The sequence below is a fragment of the Gobio gobio genome, assembly GCF_949357685.1.
Source record: "Gobio gobio genome assembly, chromosome: 12".
Classification (NCBI taxonomy): domain Eukaryota; kingdom Metazoa; phylum Chordata; class Actinopteri; order Cypriniformes; family Gobionidae; genus Gobio; species Gobio gobio.
Window position 1 is genome coordinate 9,877,446 of NC_137105.1, and position 20,673 is coordinate 9,898,118.

General features: G+C 38.3%; 1 protein-coding gene across 7 annotated transcripts in view; it reads right to left on the minus strand.

The window, feature by feature from the left end:
- afdna (afadin, adherens junction formation factor a) overlaps positions 1 to 20,673 on the minus strand; it is a 168,933-nt gene that overhangs the window by 13,328 nt on the left and 134,932 nt on the right. For all 7 annotated transcript variants that reach the window (XR_013817697.1, XM_079832080.1, XM_079832081.1 and 4 more), the window contains 8 exons: positions 15,558 to 15,623; positions 15,211 to 15,284; positions 14,133 to 14,251; positions 12,747 to 12,938; positions 12,576 to 12,664; positions 11,176 to 11,361; positions 9,016 to 10,155; positions 151 to 285 (listed from right to left, as the gene is read on the minus strand). Coding sequence is in view for 6 of the 7 variants with exons in the window: in XM_079832080.1 (XP_079688206.1) it covers positions 151 to 285; positions 9,016 to 10,155; positions 11,176 to 11,361; positions 12,576 to 12,664; positions 12,747 to 12,938; positions 14,133 to 14,251; positions 15,211 to 15,284; positions 15,558 to 15,623 (2,001 nt within the window). In the remaining variant the exon portion in view is untranslated. The remainder of the gene's footprint in view (positions 1 to 150; positions 286 to 9,015; positions 10,156 to 11,175; positions 11,362 to 12,575; positions 12,665 to 12,746; positions 12,939 to 14,132; positions 14,252 to 15,210; positions 15,285 to 15,557; positions 15,624 to 20,673) is intronic.

Below are 20,673 nucleotides of genomic sequence, written 5' to 3' on the forward strand. Positions count from 1 at the left end.
CAATTGGACATTAAACCAAAAAAAACTTAACATATGCATGCTGCATTTCCTGACTACGAGTCTTTTAATCATCAGAAACATCTTAAATAAATGCATTTAACTACATATAGAAAGTTCCTAGTTGTCGCTGGTCCGTTTCGATCTCAATACCTTCTCCTCGGTCTCTCGTCTGGCTCTCTCCTCCTCTCTCCAGCGCCTCTCCTCCTCCTGTTTGACTCGTTCTTCTGCCTCACGTTTACGGATTTCCTCCAGCTGCTGTTTCCGTCGTCGCTCCTCGTCCTGTAGCTGAGGTGCACAATACATAATCAGGTTTAGAGAAAAACACTGGACCACAGAGAAGATGGATCGGACTGACTGAATTTGCCATTTTAAATCCTGGTGCTAAACCAAAACCTCAACTGATCCTAAATGAAACTGATGACAACCTAGAAATCTAGAAAGCATTGGTGCTTTCACCTTTTATTGGTTAACTAAATTTCATGTCAATTTAATCCTAAAACTAATGATATATTTAAACTAATCTAGGAAAACTTATTTTGTTGGTTGATCCACTACCGTTCAAAAGTTTGGGCTCTATGAGAATTTTTTAAAATCGTAATAGTAATAAATAGTAATATTTTAAAGACATTTATAATGCTACATACGTTTTCTATTTAATATAAATACTTTTCTTTTGAACTCCTGAAAAAAATTATTGTGGTTGTCACAAAATTATTATGCTGTACAACTGTGTTTAACTTTGATAATAATAATTTAAAAAAAAATTCTTGAACAACAAATCGGCATATTAGAATGATTTCTGAGGGATCATGTGACACTGACGACTGGAGGAATTATGCTGAAAATTCAGCTTTACGTCACAGGAATAAATAGTAAAATATACAAAAATATGCATTTAAAATGGTAATAGTATTTTTTACAGTATCACTGATTTTACAGTATTTATCAAATAAATGCAGCCTTGAATATAAGATTCTAAGAAAAAGAAAAAATCTTACTGAGCCCAAACATTCGAACTTGTATTTAAACTTATAAACCTATTTACCCAACATTAAACCAAATTTAAAAAATATATATTTAAATATTGATTATTTAAAACTGTCATCTAGATTAGATGCGTTTATTTGTTTAATTTATTAATAGCTAATTTATTTAGATTTGTATAAAGCATTCTGTTAAATTATCACCAGTAATTTTGTGATCACTGTGATGAGAGGTATCGTGCATCGAACACAAATCACACATTAAAGAGAACGACATGCACATACACAGTTGCATGCAAAACAACTTACTGACAGAAACGCTTCTTCACGTTTACGGAAAACCATTCGAAAGGTAATCTAAACACCCCGATCAAACTTTATACACAATACATATACAATGCTCCACAGGTAAGGAAAAACAAATCATGGCCATACAACGTTTCCATCCGAAATCAGAAGGAAGTGGACGTAAACAGAGAGACATGTCCAGTAGTCAGGATAGGGGAAAGAGGAAACCCAGCACCAAAAACCATGGAGAAACGCAGAATAAAGGAGCGGCAAAGCGCCAGGGTCAACACAGACACAGAAGAGCAGTGATGAGTGGAGTGGAGGAAGAAACAGGAATGGAGATCACGGCATGGTAATGAGGCCCACATGCAAGCAAGCTCAGGGCCGGAGAGACCGGGCTGGAAGAAAACATGCACCAACCCACCCCTCATGATGACACTGCACTGAAACAACGGCTGCCGAAACCAGCAGAGCTTCATGTTCTCCAAGAAGGAAAAAAAAAACTTCCAAAGCTTTCTTTGGAATGAATGTGGTGGTTTTCTAGGTACAAACGTTCATGTCTAAGCCATCCCCGCACACATTTAGAGCTGAAGTGTGTATAAAAAAAAAGTGAAAGGAATATTTTATACAGGACTCCATTGACAGCATTTGTGGCATATTGTTGATTACCACAAAAGATTTCAACTTCTCCCTCTTTTTCTCAAAAAACCCACCCTGGGTTACAGTGAAGCACTTACAATGGAAGTGAATGGGGTGTCATAAAAATACCCACGGTTTCAACAGTAAACAATATGGGTGGTAACATTATTTTAGAGAGGAAAAAACCCTTTTATATTAAGTTATATCCAATTTTACAATTTTGTTAACATGCCAACACTAGGGCTGTGCGATGTTGAATATATATTTATATAATGCGATATAAAGCAATATATAATTAAATAATGCGATGTTCGATATGCGATACGATATTGCTTTAAGTGTGTAAAATCTTTTTCTTTCCCCAACTGATATCTTTCACTTAAAGCATAACCGACTGTGTTTACATGAATACTCGTCAAGACAGCCATTTTGACATAACTGTGTGTGTATTTGACAGTTCGAGTGTGTAACAAGACATGAAAAAAAGAACGGCTTGTTTCTGTGTGTGTCAGACAGCAGACAGTACGAGACTGCAAGGAGTTGTTTTCCGCAAGTTATTGCATTTAATAACTCTTTTTAACGTCAAGCAAGTCACATAACTAACAGTCACGTGCCCGGTCTATTCTCTGCTATATGCGTCAACCTAAAACGTACACTTTTCACAATGTTGAAGTAGCCTATTAAAATCATTCAGATATTGTGTGCCCTTGCGATATGCATATTGCGATATGTACATTTGCGATTTTTCGATAATTTTGATATAATGCGCAGCCCTAGCCAACACCATAAACCTTAAAATGATGAGAAAATGAACTACTTTTACAGCTCAAATTATCCACAAGTTTTTTTTAATTGTGCTTTTTATAAAATTATAAGCTTAACATTTCTCATTTTAAATCCTTCAAAAAGTGGCCTCATCAATTTCCATTGTAAGTGGCTTGCTTTTTTTTTAGTCTTTTTTTTTTTACGAAAACGAGGGATGACTATTTTAATTAAAAATTATTTATTGTTTTTAAGAAAACTAATGATGGGTTAAAATTATTTTAATTATCTTAATATTTAATTATCCTAATTATATTAATCATTTAAAAACAATTATTTTATTTTTCAAAATTAAGCATTCCTAGGTTGATTTCAATGAAAAGTAAAACATATTTTCAACCATAACCAATGGCGTGAGTTTGGAGGCAAAACTCACGCCATTGTTTGCCCAACCAATGGAAGATGAAAACTAGTTTTGAATATGTCTAGTCTATTTGGTGACACTGGCTTAGAAATGACTCACTGTAGCTTTAAAAATGTATTTTCTATGATGTCTTTCCTTACGGATCCATTCGGCTCGTTTTTAGATATTGTTCCAAAGCAGCAGTTTTCCAGTGGAGCACAATGAACATCCCAAGATGGAGTCCCCATGATGGTGTCCCCTGCTTGAAAAAGTGGTACATCTCTCTCAAATTAACACCCATGGGTAAAGGAGCCACCACGGTCGAATGATGGGGGGAGGTAGTGAACAAGAGGAGACACAGGTGGAGCCGAAACAGGAAGACAGGTAAAGAGCGTAAAGAACATACCAAGTCTAGTACAGAGATTGCTGGAACAGCAGTCTGCTGCAGGAGAAACAAAAACATACAGAGCAACCAAAGGGGTGGGAGAGAGAATAAATAAAGAAGTAAGAAATAAAGAAAAGGAGGGGTTTTAGATAAAAGTAAAAGAAAAAAATCCATTGATGCAGTGGGCCGGGACGCAGTGATGTGCTGCCAGGAACATTCCAGGGCAGTATGGGTCTGATTAATGCCAGCGGTCCACTTCTCTCCACAAACACTTGAGCTGGTGAGGAATTTCCCCATCATTCCACGTCCCCCCCCACTGAAGCATTGGCAATATTTTTCCTTCAAACACGCACAGGATTGTGTTGACCTTCCCTTAGACGGCTCGACCTGCCAACTCCTCAGAGATGGCGAGATATCAAAGTTAGCTCCGAGCACTGTGCTACACACAGCAGGATCTCAGGTGGACGCTGTGTTTCAAATGACAGCTGCTCCGACAGGTGTTGGAGGAGAAAACATTAGTGGACTTCAAGTGTGTGCTAGCACTGAACGTCTCAGAGCCATTTGGAAATGCCGCACACATACCAGCCCACCAAGAAGTCAAGAGCCTGAATCGGAATCGCACTGAAGCTATATGTTTTGATATTAAAGGCTATACTTATCACAGGATGTTTCCTGAGCACAGATTAAGCCGTTTAGTTAATAATAGGGCTGGGCGGTAATCAATAATTTACTATACATTCATACATTTGTTGGATATATCAAATCAAAGCCAATTTCAATATATAAAAAAACAATTTAGCCATTATGTACCCTAAAGGTTACGATATGACAATGGAAAATCAGTTCTTTTGAAATCATTTGCATACACAATTTGTTAGTCATCTCTAAAAATAGAAGAAGAAAAAAACACATTTTAAAAAAAGATTAATTTAAAACAAAATATAAGTAAACATAAGTAAATATAATATAAATAAATATATGAATATTAATGGGTAATTCTCAGGGGGGAAAAAAGTATTTAAAAAATATATAAAAAAAAACTAATATTATGAAATATTATTAAAATGTAAAATAACTATTTTAATGCATGTTAAAATGTAATTTGTTCCTGTGATTCAAAACTGAATTTTCAGCATCATTACTCCAGTCTTCAGTGTCACATGATCCTTCAGAAATCATTCTAATATGATGATTTGATTCTCAACAAACATTTATTATTATTATCAATGTTGAAAACCTTTTTTTTTTTTTTGGATTCTTTGATGAATAGAAAGTTCAAAAGAACAGCATATATCTGAAATCGAAAGCTTTTGTAACATTGTACTACTGTTCAAAAGTTTTGGGTCGGTAGGAATTTTCTTTTTTTTTGGGAAAGAACTTAAAGAAATTACATTTATTCAGCAAGGATGCATTAAATTGATCAAGTGACAATATATACATTTATAAGGTTGCAAAAGCTTTATATTTCATATAAATGCTGTTCTTTTGAACTTTCTATTCATCAAAGAATCCTAAAAAAAAAATGTACACAACTGTTTTCAACATTGATAATAATAATAAATGTTTCTTGAGCAGCAAATCAGCATATTAGAATGATTTCTGAAGGATCATGTGACTCTAAAGACTGGAGAAATGATGCTGAAAATTCAGCTTTGATCACAGAAATAAATTACATTTAAAATATATTCAAATAGAAAAAAAGTTATTTTAAATGGTTAAAATATTTCACAATATGACTTTTTGCTGTATTTTGGATCAAATTAATGCAGCTTTGGTGAGCAGAAGAGACTTCTTTCAAAAACAAAATAGTACAGCTTCCGAACTTTTGACTGGTAGTGTATATGATTATTTTGTATAATTATATGGGTACATAAAAAGAATTAAGTATTAAATCTATCGGTGCATATATAGCCCAGCCCTAGTTACTAACAGAATCAATGGTGTTGATTCATCACCCTGGTCAGAGACGAGGCTTAATATGCGCCTGAAAAGTCCTTGCATGTAAATAATAAATGTCTTGTTAGAAATTGTTGTTAGCACATTTCAAATCATACTGATTCTGATCCTATATGGTTGGTTAGCCAGTAGCTACAGGTCAGAAATGGTCCTGCCACTGATCTGTTTTTAGAAGTTAAATGAATATCACATATTAAATGACAGATGAGATCAGGAGAGATGTACTGATCTGGACGGGGCAGGTTGATGCTGGTGCAAGCAGTGGAAACGTGTCCAGTGCTTGGCATCGTAAAGCCCTGCTTCTCCCCTCCGACAGCGCAGCATATATCAGCAGTGCAGCATGGAAAAGCAATGACATAGGCATGTTGCAGGAGCACATGGCAAAACATTCATTATAACAGCGGAGACTAAAGCATCACGCAACGATTCCCAGTTCAGTGGTTAGCGAATCCATCACCAGCCTGTCCAACTGATGACTGCGGTTTCAAATGTAACGCAAAAGTATACAAAGAGACCTGAACTCAACTTCAAACACGACAGAGGTTTGCAACTAACTGGGAAAACCACATGTGCAAGTCTCCTCAAGTAAAACTAGTTCTTGAGTCGTTCCAATGCAGCTGAAAAACAACATTAGTGCTCTGTACAAGCGTGGGGAAAAGGTTTATCACAAAAACGTTCATCAAGCTACAGAAACATTTTAAGTACTTAGTCAACACATTTTACTTTAGCAATGTGATGCATTTCAGAATGAGCCACGTTATTGAAGTAAAAAATAAATACAAAATTGTATCCATAGGGATACGACATATTACATTGAAAAAATGAATGAATCTGGATGTACACTACCGTTCAAAAGTTCAGGGTCACTGAGATAAAAAAAAAAGAAATGAATACTTTTATTTAGCAGTAAAGACAGTTAATATGTTTCAAATATATACATTTCAAATATATGATGTTCTTTTACGTTTTCTATTCATCAAAGAATCATCATATAAAAATATTTTCTTTAAAAATCAACATTGATAATAATAATAAATGGTTCTTGAGCAGCAAATCTGCACAGCAATTATGCTGAAAATTCACCTGTGTCACCACAGGAATATATTTTAAAATATATTAAAATAGAGAGGAGTTATTTTAAATTGAAATCATTTCACCATATTACTGTTTTAATTATATTTTTGATCAAATAAACGCAGCTTTGGTGAGCATAAAAAACTTCAAAAACATTAAAAAAAAAAATTCCAACCAACCCCAATCGTTTGAACAGTAGTGCCTTTTAAATGTTTTTACTATTTCACGTTTTTGACATAACCTTTATTGAGGATTCTCACCTTTTTCCAGTTGCTTCTAATTACTAATTACTATATGATTTTGTTCTGTTATTTCTTAAATAATAGTAAATGCGCACAAAAAGTAGTTTCTTCTTGACAACATGCTTTAGAGCGGAGTATAACTAGAACCATTTATATTCAACATAGACATTTAAGATCTTACTAATTTTCTTGTTTTTTTCCAGGCCTGGAAAGCACAATTTTAAATGTTTTTCCTTGACCATCAGAGTGCTGTAAAATTACATTACCATTAAAACTCGCATTAGAGCCGAAATCAGCATTTTTTAAAAACATTAAAATACGTTTTCCTATAGCTTAATATGCAGTGACAACTAGTACACCATTTTTAGGTTGCCTATTGGCTAATATTATTTTCCCTGCCCACATGGCTCAAATCTACGGAGCCCCTAAAGGGACGTGGTGGTGGAAAAAAATTAGGATGGGAGGATATTTTTTTTCCAAATCGTTTGCGTTCCCTCGCAAAACTTTTGCGTTCCCCCGAGAAACTTTGCGTTCCCTCGCAAAGATATTTGCGTTCCCCCGAGAAACTTTGCGTTCCCACGCAAAAGTTTTGCGTTCCCTCGCAAAGATATTTGCGTTCCCTCGCAAAAGTTTTGCGTTCCCTCGCAAAGATATTTGCGTTCCCACGCAAAACTTTGCGTTCCCTCGCAAAGATATTTGCGTTCCCTCGCAAAGATAGATGTCCCACGGGCTGTTTCAAACAGCTCAGTAGGCTACGTTAACAATATTGTATCCATTAAATGAGCGGTTAGAGTTATTTTGAACTTGGACTTAGGCTATAGCCTAGGCGAGTGCTCAATGAGTTCGGTGAGCTAAACGTTGTTAAAACACAATGTCTCTTTAACGTAGACAACAAGCTGCAACCTATTTTTCCTCAAAACGAGCCTTATAATATAAATTAATTGGGTCTATATGAGCAGGCGGCTGAGAGACAAGTCCGAAGGGACTGTCTGCAAAGTGCAAAACCCGAAAAGCGTATAGCCTACTACAAGTCATAACTTCAATGTTACACACTGTGTCTCCAAATTCAGTTTACACATCAATGGTCACTTAGTTTGATAAAAACACTTAGTTTGATAAAATTTGCTTTTGCATATAATTGTTAGAATTATTTTATTAGGAAAAATGTTCAGCAAACTTCACTGAAATGCACTGTAGCCTACTGTAGCCTACTGTCACCAAATTCAGTTCACACATCACGCTCTCCTGCTGGTTATACTACAACGCTTAGTTTGGCAATAGCACATAAAAATAATAAAAGTAATAGCACATAGCCATAGGCCTATTCTTTACGTTGGTACCCAGCTAAAATACAGTAGTTGCAAGTTCCATAGCTTTTGTATGATAATTGCTTACTAATTCTGATGGCATTACACTGTATAGCCTACTGTATTAGTATATTGTAGTAGGAGAGCATTGATTGTTATTGCCTATTTTTTAGTAACGCCTTTCGGGTTTTGCACTTTGCAGACGGTCCCTTTTTACTTGTCTCTCATAGGCTATATTAAGGCTCGTTTTGAGAAAAATTATGTTGCAGCTCGTTGTCTACGTTAAAGGTGTCATTTGTGTTTTGAACGTTTTTAGCTCACGAGTTATTGATCCGGGAAGTTAAAATCTGTGTATACATTGCCAACTACTGAACTCCGCACTGACTGTATTATTTATACTTAAGCCCAAGTTCAAAATAACTCTAACCGCTCCATTAATGGATACAATATTGTTAACGTAGCCTACTGAGCTGTTTGAAACGGCCCGTGGGACATCTATCTTTGCGAGGGAACGCAAATATCTTTGCGAGGGAACGCAAAGTTTTGCGTGGGAACGCAAATATCTTTGCGAGGGAACGCAAAACTTTTGCGAGGGAACGCAAATATCTTTGCGAGGGAACGCAAAACTTTTGCGTGGGAACGCAAAGTTTCTCGGGGGAACGCAAATATCTTTGCGAGGGAACGCAAAGTTTCTCGGGGGAACGCAAAAGTTTTGCGAGGGAACGCAAACGATTTGGAAAAAAAATATCCTCCCATCCTAATTTTTTTCCACCACCACGTCCCTTTAGGGGCTCCGTACAAATCCACTCCTTTTAGATGTGGAATAAGTTATTACATTTTGACGAAAGATTAAAAAGACTTCTTTGGATTAAAATGCCCTGATAAATCGTTCACAACAAGACCAGTTTTGATTTCATGTTGACAGTTTATATCCACCTAGCAAACTATAGCTATCACTTTTCCTGTGTCTACTCACCCGTGCTCTCTTCTCCGCCTCCAGTCTCTGCATAATCAGCGTGGTGTCTACATCTTCGTCATCCTCCTCCTCCTCATCCTCCTCGTTCTGCTTGGACTCCTGCAGTCTCTTCTGGAACTGCCACTCCAGCATGAGTTTGCGCAGACGGTCGTTCTCCTCGGCCGTGCGCTCGGGCTTGGCCTGAAGGTCCTGGATCTCTTTGTCCAGGAGGTCCACGATGTGAAGCTGCTGCTGTTTCTCTAGTTTCTCGCGGGCGTCCCTCTTCCAGGGGTCGGGCGACAGGCTGTCACTGGCGGACAGTTCCTCTTTGCTGATGGTGATGTATTGCAGGTCGCGTCTCTCGATGGTGCGCGGCTGCTGCTGAGGCAAGAGGTCACGGATTACGGTGTCCTGCGATGGTTGGCGAGGAAGGCTGGATAGTTTATCTGGCCGAGTTGGTTGTGGCAGCAGCGGTTGGGGAGGCTGGACCGGGGGTAGGTACGGTTGGGGAACCTGCACTGGCATGGGGGGCTGTGGATGGGGCATCTGTTGGTGCTGAGGGGCGGGTGGCAGCGGGCCGTGCTGATTGTTGTGCATGACCGGGCCGGGAACGGCAGGGTTGCGAATCTGCACCAACTTCCTCTCCTGGTCTCTTCTCTTCCTCTCTCGCTCCTCTTCGAGCCGGGCCTTTTCCTTCTCATACCAGCGCTGTTGCTCTTCTCGTTTCTTGCGATCGGCCGCGGCCACTGCCTGTTGCTGCGAAACAGATGGTGGTGGAGGAAGTGGCATATCTGTTTGCGGCTCATAGTCGTAGTGTGCGGGTGGAGGAGGAGGAGGAGGGGGAAGGTCAGAACGGGAGGGTTGGGAGACTGGAACTGGGCCAGAGTTGGGTGCTATCGGGGTTTTCCAGCGGCCAGGGCCGCTCTTGTGGATGCCCTGGGTCCTAGAGCCAGAGGACGACGAAAAGTTGAGGTGTTCTTGGCTGGAGGTGCTGGACTCCACAGAGGAGGACACCTGGTGGTTCCAGTGCTCGCCACCACCTCGCTGGTACTCAGCCTCACGCTGCTGCTGCTGCAGAAGCATCAGGTCTTCCTGCCGCAGACGTTCACCTGGGTACCCGCCCGGCATGTCGCACAGCTCCTCCTGAGAGCGCGCCACCCGCTAGAAGGACACAATGACATAGCGGTGAGATTAATTTATCATTTTTGTGCAACAATATGTACAGGTACAGGACGAATACAGATGTTGCTCATAGTATTAAAACGCTTTTTGCAGGCTAAATTGTGACTACACAGGAATATACAATACAAACTTTTATTTAATTGAGAAGTTCGACCAAACCAAAATAAATAAGTATGATAAATAATATGCTTTTAAAAGATTTTTGAATCTCGGAAAAAAAAATACAGGCAAATTTGGTTTTGAACCACACATTTAACTCGTCTTTGATATGTCCTTGATAATGTCTAATTGTATTTATTTATTTTGTAAGATAATGCATATTAAATTGAATTTTGCCCACATGAAAATTAAATAAAATATCTGAACATTAAAATTACATTTTCAGAAATACCTGATAATGTAAGAGATAAATTATGAGAGATACTACACACTACCATTCAAAAGCTTGTGATTTGATTTTTAAATGCTTTTGAAAGAAGCAGAATTTCAGGATCATTACATTTCAGGATACATAAAGGATATTACATGTCTTATTATCCATGTTAAAACAGTGTTTATGCTTTATATTTTTGTGGACAATTTGCTGTGATAAGATTTTTTTGTTGAATAGCATTAAAAAAATTTGAACAATTTTTTAAAAATAATATTATAAATGTCTTTACTGTCACTTTGTAGCAATTATTGCATTCCTGCTGAATAAAAATATTAATTTCTTTCAAAAACAATCTTACTGAAGCCAAACTTTTGAATGGTAGTGTGCATTATAACAAGAAAATATGCATTATCCTACCAAAATAAAAACACAAATGGACACAAAATATACATAAACAACATTTTACCGAAATAATAGTAGCTACCATACAGAATAGTGGTATTTACTGTACAGTGCTGTTTGAAAAATACTGTGGCACTGCCAGTGTTTTGAGATGTGGGTGTCGTGATATAACTGCGTCACCAGGACACCGTCCATCACTGCATTCTCTTCCTAAAAAGGCTAACCTGCATAGCCATGCTGTTGTTAGAGTGATTATCCATTGGGGGAAGAGGCTCCGGTTCGTTGTTTTGCCAGGGCTGGCCAGGGCCCATCCTGTCCTGAGATTTGGAGGCTGGGAAGGTGAAGTACTCCCTTGGGTATGTCTGAGTGGGGATCGGATACGCCTCTGGATGGGGTGGAGAGGGCTCCTCCTGTTGGACAAACAGGGGAAAGACAGATAAGACTGAGCTGTGAATTTAAACTCCCTTTCCATATCTTTTTAGTTATAGTTATAGTTCATCTAAAATGGAAACTAGTGTGAGTGTTAGCGTGTATGTCTATAAATCAGAGGAATGTGAATCAAATAGTGATCAATCAGCTGGTGGTTACAGATGTGATTAGGATTAATTACAAGAATAACACAACAAACAGCCACAAATCAGGTTTCTATTAGCCTGTGGTTTCAGAGACAAAAAAATATGTTCTGGTGTGTGTTTGGATTTGAGTTTCTGGAGATTCAATTAAAACCAGAGAACACAACCGCATTACAACACACTTCAGCTTGAACTAATATTTTGTACTTCTAGATATAAGGGAGTAACTACCTAAAAGAGGTGGCACTACCAACTTTACTACACATTTCAGCGGCATTTCACTAGTTCAGCTGTTTGCGTATTAGTTTAGCTTCTTTAGTAATGAGTCATTTTTCCAATTAACGGTGTAGCATGACAAAACGGAATCACTTTTAGGGTGGTCCAAAACGTTCACTGCAGTTAGTCACTCAACAACTATCCCAGATGTTTTTAAAAACACTGCTATTTATAATGGTTTTCGATTCAGATATACAAGTAAGTGGATGTTATTGTCCCATTAAACAGCTTCAATGTAGTTGAAGTAGCCACTTTTACTTAGTAAGTTCGTAAATAACTTCCTAGTGATGGGAACTGTTTGGAATATAATATGGACTCTTATTGATTCCTTAATGCGCATGTGTTTGATTCACTAAAAAGAACTAGCTAATAACAGTAATTTGTTTGTGAATCAGTTAAACTACACCGGTCATGCTGTATGTTCCTTAATAAATAAAAAAAACTGATCATAATACTTATTTGTTTGAGAATATTTTTTTTTTGGTATGTTTTTGATTTGCTCAAAAAATAACCAGTTCATAAGAGTCATTTGTTATGACTCTTTGCTCAAAATGTTACTTTTTTATTAAACTTACCCACAGTGTTTTGGATTGTATGAAAATCCCCCTCATTTGTTAGGGGATCGGTTTTTGATTAGCTAAAAAGAGTCAGTTGGACAACACAGGTCACACTGCCAACAGCAGTGTTTCAAACACTCTCGATTCACTGGGGAAAAAGAGCTTTGGCACACACGTGCAACATTCATCTTCGAGGTGCCGATGATTGCATCTACTCACATCAGGGCAGAGGTTTCCCGTTGAGACTGACGTAATCTTTCCTGGGGCTCCTGGGTAAACAGGCTTCCCGCCTGGACTCTGAGCCTGGTCTTTAGGAGGGGAAAAAAAATTAGACATGAATATAATGTCACCACTTAAAATAAGCACACGACTTTGAAGTGGCACACTTACTAGCCACATTTGGGCTGGAGCGGTGGTCTGCACGATTCTTTAACAACCTGTCTTCCTTCTTTGGTTCAGGATAGGTGTCCCACGTGCCCTGGGGGCTCTCAGGAGAGCCATTCTGCACAGAGTTGTTGTAGAGCTCAAAGCCCTCACTCTTTGGTCTTAACTTTCCCTTGTCTCCACGTCCACGGTCAGACGCTGCAGAGATGAAAGAGAGGCTTGAATGAGACAAAACTCAGCACTGAGAATGTCCCCATCTCGCTGTAATGGGGGAAGTCACCCACAACACACCAAATCAGAAACACTACCAGACATGTGTCGAAAGCATTTAGATTTAACGGAACTCTTGAACCATTTCTTGTGTGACTGAGAACGCTGCGGGTGCCAGATCCACCACATTTCCACCTCTTTAAGGAATTAGGCACACTAGCACGCTGGGCGGCAGCCGATTATATTTTTAAGCAGGATACGGCAGCTTCCACACGCGAGTCCGTTACAGCTTTAAAGAGGCCATTTTATGCTCGTTTTTGGAGTCTACTAGAAAAGGTTTTCATGCTTGCATGTTCAAAAAACACATTTTATACATATTTTACACTGTTGCAGCACCTCTCTTCTCAGTCTGTCTCTAACTCTTTCCCACTGACGGAAATTTCTGGCTATCCTTGTTTTCACTGTTATACGTTAGGGGACGCTATTACGCATCTCCTGAAAGAATACTGAATCTCCTGATAAAAAACGCATGCGAAGAAGCAGCAGAAACAAGTGATATCATATGCAAGCAGATGCATATGTAAAATAACACAATCATCAACATTAAACAGCATATTAAATCTAAACTGCCTAAAAATGTCGACCCAGGACGAGCTATATGACTGTGAAGCTTTTGGGGGTGTTGATGGACTCGATCTACTCCATCTTTTTTGCTCAAAATGTTACTTTTTTATTAAACTTACCCACAGTGTTTTGGATTGTATGAAAATGAACAAAAACGCTGGTGGTGGCAGGTAACTGGCGGGGAAATAGTCAATTCAGGTCCCTATGAAGCCCTTCCTTACAAAAAGCGCAATGCACTCTGGCTGGACCAGTGTGTTGTGATTGGTCAACTGTTTTGAGCGTGTTTCAGAATTGTCACTCCCTTTGGAATAAGAGGAAGATGTGACATGTAAGTTCCCAAAAGAAAACTCAGCACAATCGAGATGTTTCAGGGAGTTCAGAAACCGTGCTTACGGATATAGAGAATAACTCCCTATGGAGTGACTTTGTGCTTTGCAGACCTTTTTCATGATCAAACAGCAACATTACATACTAAAGAAAGTTTGAAAATGTAATTAAAAGCATAATCAATCTTCTTTAAATAAATATTCACGCCGTAGTCATGCGGTGCGGGCTTACCACGAGGCATCAATGGGGACGGCTGGTTGAGGAGCGTGGCCAGCCCATGGTAAATGGCTCCCTGTTTGGCCACCTCAAGCGTTACAACCGAGCCGGTTCGTGTCATCAATTCCGCCGCCCTACAAGACAGAGACATCTTATGAGTAAAACACATAAAACAGCAGACTATGATGAATGAATTTCATGTTCAAAGCATTCATGTGCAATCCCCACAATCCCAAGGGAGATTATTTGAAGAGACTAATTTCATAGAATGTCTGTTTGGATTTGCCGTTGGCTAACTCTAAAAAAAATGCCTCAAAGAGATGGACGCTGGAACGGATCCCAAAGGCAACTCAAGTTGTGTCCATTCACAACTGTTTTGAGCCATATGCTTCTCATTTAACTCAAATCCGCAGATTTAAGAGTTTCATCAATTCCGCTGCATCTCAAAACTACATGCAAGACACAAACTCAATTTCTCGGACAAAAGCAAGCATTTCGAAGCCATTTTGACTTTGCAAACACAAAGGTGCTTCGTACTGCACAACTAAATGGCTGTAAATGTTGAACTAAGTTCAAGGTAAATCCAAGATATTTACATGACAAACCTCAGTGTCAGAAATGAACTTCTCTATTTAGGGCCAACATTCTCCTTTTTAATGGGTGCATACTTGTGTAAACACAATGTTTTTTAATTCTTCATGCAAAATCATTAAATAATCCTAATAATGAGACTATCCTCTTTCAGAGAAGTATAAAATAAAAATAAGTTCCTAAAACTTATTGAAATGTTAAATTTCAGGGGCATTTTTGGTAGAACTTTTGCCTGAGCACCCCATACATTTCTGACCATGCTCTAAAAACCGAGAGACATCATATATTATTCTTACGCCACTTAATTGTGTGTATTAAGACAGAGTCCTTGCTTATGTGGTGTAATAAAATGGTTTTAGCATGCAATCCTTCTGTTTATTTAACTGAGAAGCTTGTCGTCTTCTTCCGGATATTACATGCTTTACCTGTAAGTCCATTTCAAATTTTTTAAAATCCCACTCTACAGACATCATTATTAACGGTCTGAATGCTCCAGAATTACCTCTCCTGAGAGAGACCGACCAGACTTCGCCCATCCACGCTGAGCAACTGATCTCCGGCAGCCAAACGCCCATCCTGAAGGAAAACATTCAAAAGCAATCATGAAACAGCAAGGTTGAAGTAGATTTTTACTTTTGATAAAGAAAAAAAAGAGTTACATTTTTTAAAGAGGTTACAGTTTAATAATTTAAAAGTGCTATTAATTATAATAGTGGTGTAATATTAATGACACTAACTATGAAAAATAATACCAGCGATGCAAGCTCCCAGTGGTTTCAGAAGAAATGAGATCACAGCATTTGCATTTGCCTATAAAGAACATTAAAATATAAACCAAACTGAACTCACCATGTCTGCCGCACCTCCTTTGACAACAGACTTGATGTAAATACCAAGTTTGTCCTGCCCGGCACCCTAAAAAACACAAAACAAAGAGAAAAACAGTCTATTAGCACTCAGAGAAAAATCTAAAATGTCATTAACAGGCTCCACTAGTTCCGCAGTGGAAACCGCTGGACGAAGAAACCAGGCGTTCATTCACGAAAGATTATAAATCTGGAGCCAGCAGTGAAGACATTCACATAAATAAACTCATTCATAAATTCAGACCAGATCTGGGCTAGATTTTGTTCACACTAGCCATGTTTAACCCTCTCGGAGCACTTCACCCTATATCCCGGGTCAGAGGTCATCTTCTGACTGGGGCCATCTGGCTGCTGGACTGTGCAACCATTGAGATATCAGCTAGACCCTAAATGCCATTGCATGCTACAGAAATGATGTTCAAAATAAAAATACTTCAGGATAAAACAATGCATTCATTGAAGCACTTCCTGTACACTTGAAATGGTAACACCACACAAGCTTTAACACTCATACCATTTCTAACACGTAATGCTCCATAACTGGAGTTAAATGGTCTGTTCAAGGCTTTAAGCTGACAGAGCACCAGTGATATGAGCTTTAAAGCGGTTTACTTAAGGACTGTGGTTTCAACTTAGTAACATTTGTTTTTTCCAATGGCTGGATTTGCTATTTGAGCAAGTAAGTACCCAAAATCCCCTGGCTGCTGCCAGCGGTTCTATTTTAGGGGGATCATGCTAAAATTTAACTATAAAAAAAAGGAGGTCTGTATTGAATTCCCTCTCTCAGCTGTTTTCTAATACAGAAACACAAACTGCTCGTACTCACCCCCCTGACAAATTAATAACAGCAAAGTCTGACCACAGCAAAATGTCCACAACAATATTAAGCAGCATAACCGTTTTCAACATTAAATTATTCGCGAGCAGCAAATCAGCATATAAGAATGATTTCTGAAGGATTGTGTGACACAGGACTAGAGTAGTGATGCTGAAAATTCAGGTTTGACATCACAGGAATCAATTGCAGGTTAAACATTGAGCTAAATAACTGTGCTGCTTCTGTTAAGTGGGAAAATGAAAGAAAAGAAAAATTTGCTTTAAATCAACATATGTCTTCTCTGCTTTAGCAGCCTGATATGAACTCTTTCAAAAGTACAATATTTACATCTAAACTCCAGACCTTCACAAACGTCCATTCCATACTCCGAAAGATGCTTTTAAATGGTCATAAACCATTTTCTAAATGGCATACCACCCAAGTCTACAACACTCCCTCCATGCTGGCTCTTTTTTCCCCCGACTTCAGCACCATATATGAAAAACCCATGCTGATCAATACAGGACTGCCTCGAGTTATGAGCAATGTCTACATTTACCATGCAATCATGCTGTTGTGTGTTGTTATTAGCCTCTCTGGAAAGATTCAGACCCCACAAATGTCACATCAAATCACAATCTACCTTGTGCAGATCACTTAAACTGAATATGTTCTGGCTGTCAAATGCAATAAGATGCTTAATGGGTCCAAACTGGTGAAGTTACAGCTTCTAGGTGCCTCATTCTGAAGAACTACAAGATATCAACAAATAGTTTCATTAGATAATTATGATATACTTCTTCCTTCAAAACATTTTCAGCAGGTTTGGCTATGAATTTATTTGATTGTTATGTGCACCACATTGCTCATAGGCCCCATTTACACCTGGTATTAAAGGGATAGTTTGAATAAGAAGATATTTTGAAGAATGTTTGTAACCAAGCAGATAGAGCAACCATTGACTACCATAGTAGGGAAAAATATACTATGGTAGTCAATGGTTGCTCTATCTGCTTGGTTACAAACATTCTTCAAAATACCTTCTTTTGTGTTCAGCAGGACAAAGAAACTCATACAGGTTTGGAACAACTTGAGGGTGAGTAAATGATGACAGAATTTTCTTTTTTGGGTGAAATATCCCTTTAAGATGCGTTTTGGTTGATCGGATCACAAGTGGAAGGCGCTAAATACAGGTGTAAACGGGGTCTAAAACTTTTGAGCTTGTCCACTTTCGACCACTTCAGGTAGTCGAAAACGCATTTGACTAGACTGTCTACTCTCCGCTTACTGATTCAATGCATAAACATTGCATTGCATTTAAACTAGCTGGAGACCAAAGTTTGGTTTGAAGATGAAAAACGTACCAAGCGCAATGTCTCTCACCATCCCTGATTTCTAACATGCACTTGTCACATTCAGCGTGGTCTTGTGGCTGTCAGGACAGAAATGAAAGCTGCTGCTCTCAGTATGTTTTCTGTCATCTCCGGGCGCGTTCATATGTAAATTGCATGAGCTTATTTTGTCCAGTATTTGAAAGTGGACAAAAGAGACAGATTAAAACACCAGGTATAAACGGATATGTGTCTCCTCATCTACTTGTGATCCGATCGACTAAAACATATCTTAATACTAGGTGTAACAAGGGCCATAAGCGGTAAAAACCTAAACGAAGCTGACCAGAAGCAATAGATCGGGAAACCCAGTAACAAAATCTGCCTGGGAAACAGCAACGTCTTTTATTCTGCCCTCTGAAATAAAGCCAATGTTAGCCACAGACCCCCATAACCCACTCACATTACACTGGCATAAACACACCCTACAATTCAAACACACCCGTAACATGAACACCACACAAATATCACCCAGAACATTCATGACTTAACCACAAATATAAGAAAAATATGAATCAACATGCACTGTGCGCTAACAAGCCCCAAAAAATGATTGAGGTCATGCCAGTTATAAAGCACTCAGCCAAAGAGAATTTTAACAATGAAAATATTTTTTGTACAGTCTGAAAAAATGAAAAACCACAAACTTCCAAAGAAAAATACGCTGAATTAAATCAAGGGTGGGGTAATCAAATACAGATTGGTAAGTAATTTGCATATAAATAAGGAAAACAAAATAGCCATGCAATGACCAGGGTTATTATAATATAACTAAAACCATCAAAAATATATATATAAAAAGATAATATATAAAAAAAACTTCCAAATGAAAATTTTCCATTTTAACTTAGTTTTTAATTTAAATATTAAAAATAACAAAAATACACAACAAAATGACTAAAACTTTAATATACAAATAAAAAGATTCAAAATATTAATAAATAGTATGTCAATGATACTAAATAACACCAACAACACCATCAAATAGCTACACAACCGGTCTACTGTGAGAACGTGATGAAATAATGGAAACAACAATGGAAGAAATATGCAATCAGATGTCATAAATCATCTTATGGTGAAGATGAATAAAAACCACCTACCGCTGTGTGCTCTGCCTTTGTATAGCACAAGTAACTTCTTTCCTGTATGTTATGGGGGTGATGTGATATGATCTTGGACAATGGCTCCTCCTCATAGGGAGTACACACAACAACAGGATGGGGGTTTTCCAAATCATCAGCGGGAATACAAACCAAGTGTTGGAAAACTACTTGAAACTGTAGTATACCCAAGCAACTACATACTGATGGTTAAAGTTGTCAAGCTACCATTTAAAAACAGTAGTTAGAGAAATCGCCAGTGCAAAAATTTGGCAAATTACATTGCTAGGAGGCAAAGGATGCTAAAAAGGCAATTTCATAAATGGTACCACTATGATTAGCCAGAAATTCTGCATAAGCCGTTTCACAAGGGGCATCAAAGTCTGCAACACATTAGCTATGTTTCCATCATAGACTGTAAAAAAATATGGACGTAGTGTCCGTGACGTCACCCAAAGGGGTTCTGAAGAGCAGTTTTGAAGCGTAAAGTAGGGAAGAGCTAGCCCTTGCCATCTTGGTAGCGCGTCACTCCCGGATAACAGAAAATGGGCAAAGAGGCGGGACGTGGGTGGAGCTAAGGTGAAGCGATGACTAACAGACACCAGATATATGGCTATCCACCTGTCATTCAAAGTGGCCACGCCCTTAATTATGCAGAATTTTAAGGCTTTATATAATGTAAAAGAATGAGTTATAAAAAAAAAAATCACCCCCCTCACAGTTGTCATGAAGGGCAAAATTAAATATATAGACCAAAACCACAATTTGTACCAGGCTGTAAACATGTTTTTTTTCTGCTTTGAAGTTGGGCATTTTAACATGGGGCTCAATGAAATTCTGCTCCCTATTGGACCCTGTCCCTAGTGGCCAGTCGATGAATTGTAGTTTAAGTCACTTCCGTATTGGCTTCAAGAGAAACTGAGGAAGGTTGCCGCTTGGTTCAAGCGCAAGACTTGAAAGAGAACTCAATATTTGTGCGCAAGTCTTTAGTTTTATTATATTTATAAAAGAAAGATACGCTGTACCAAGTCTTTCCGAAATAAAACGAGCGGCTGTAGGCGTATCGTGTGGGCGGAGCTAAAGAATCACGAGCACGCGCAGCTATTGCTTTGAGAGCGTCTGAAAGCTGTGACATCCTTAAACTAGGGGTGTTCGATTCCAGGTTTTTTGGAGTCAAAAAAATCTGCTTGGTTTCCATCCAAAGATGCGAATGTAACTTATGCGCAAAATTGCAATATCGTATAAAACATTTGCGAATAAAGCACCGTTTCCATCCAGTGAGTCGAAGAGAACATAATCGTCACTTTGTGATAAACTACCAGTAAAAAAAAAAAAAAAAAAATCGCTAAGAATTTAAATAGAATTTAATAAATTATTTGCATCTCAGAGAAACTCGTGCATCTCAATAAACTTGTTGTCTTGCTTTCACAGGCAGATGCTGCTGTTTGGGAACCCAGTCATGTAAGACAGTTCTAGGAGGGAAATCTCCTAGAACTTTCTTTGACAACAGACTTCTGAATGATTAAAACAGCCTTTCAGATGCATTGCAAACAAGATTTATCCGCTGGTTAGTACAGTTATGCGGTTTTATCGCGAAAGTCGCATGATTTTTTTTAGAAAATGTATCCGACTCAAACGCGCGCATACGTTTTTTTATGGGCATTATTAGAATTTATTTAAATCTTGGAGTTTCCATTCAGCATTTTTTGATGCGATATCCCAAAATGCGCATAAAAATAGGTGGATGGAAACAGCTATTGACATAATACCTAATGCAACACATTGGAA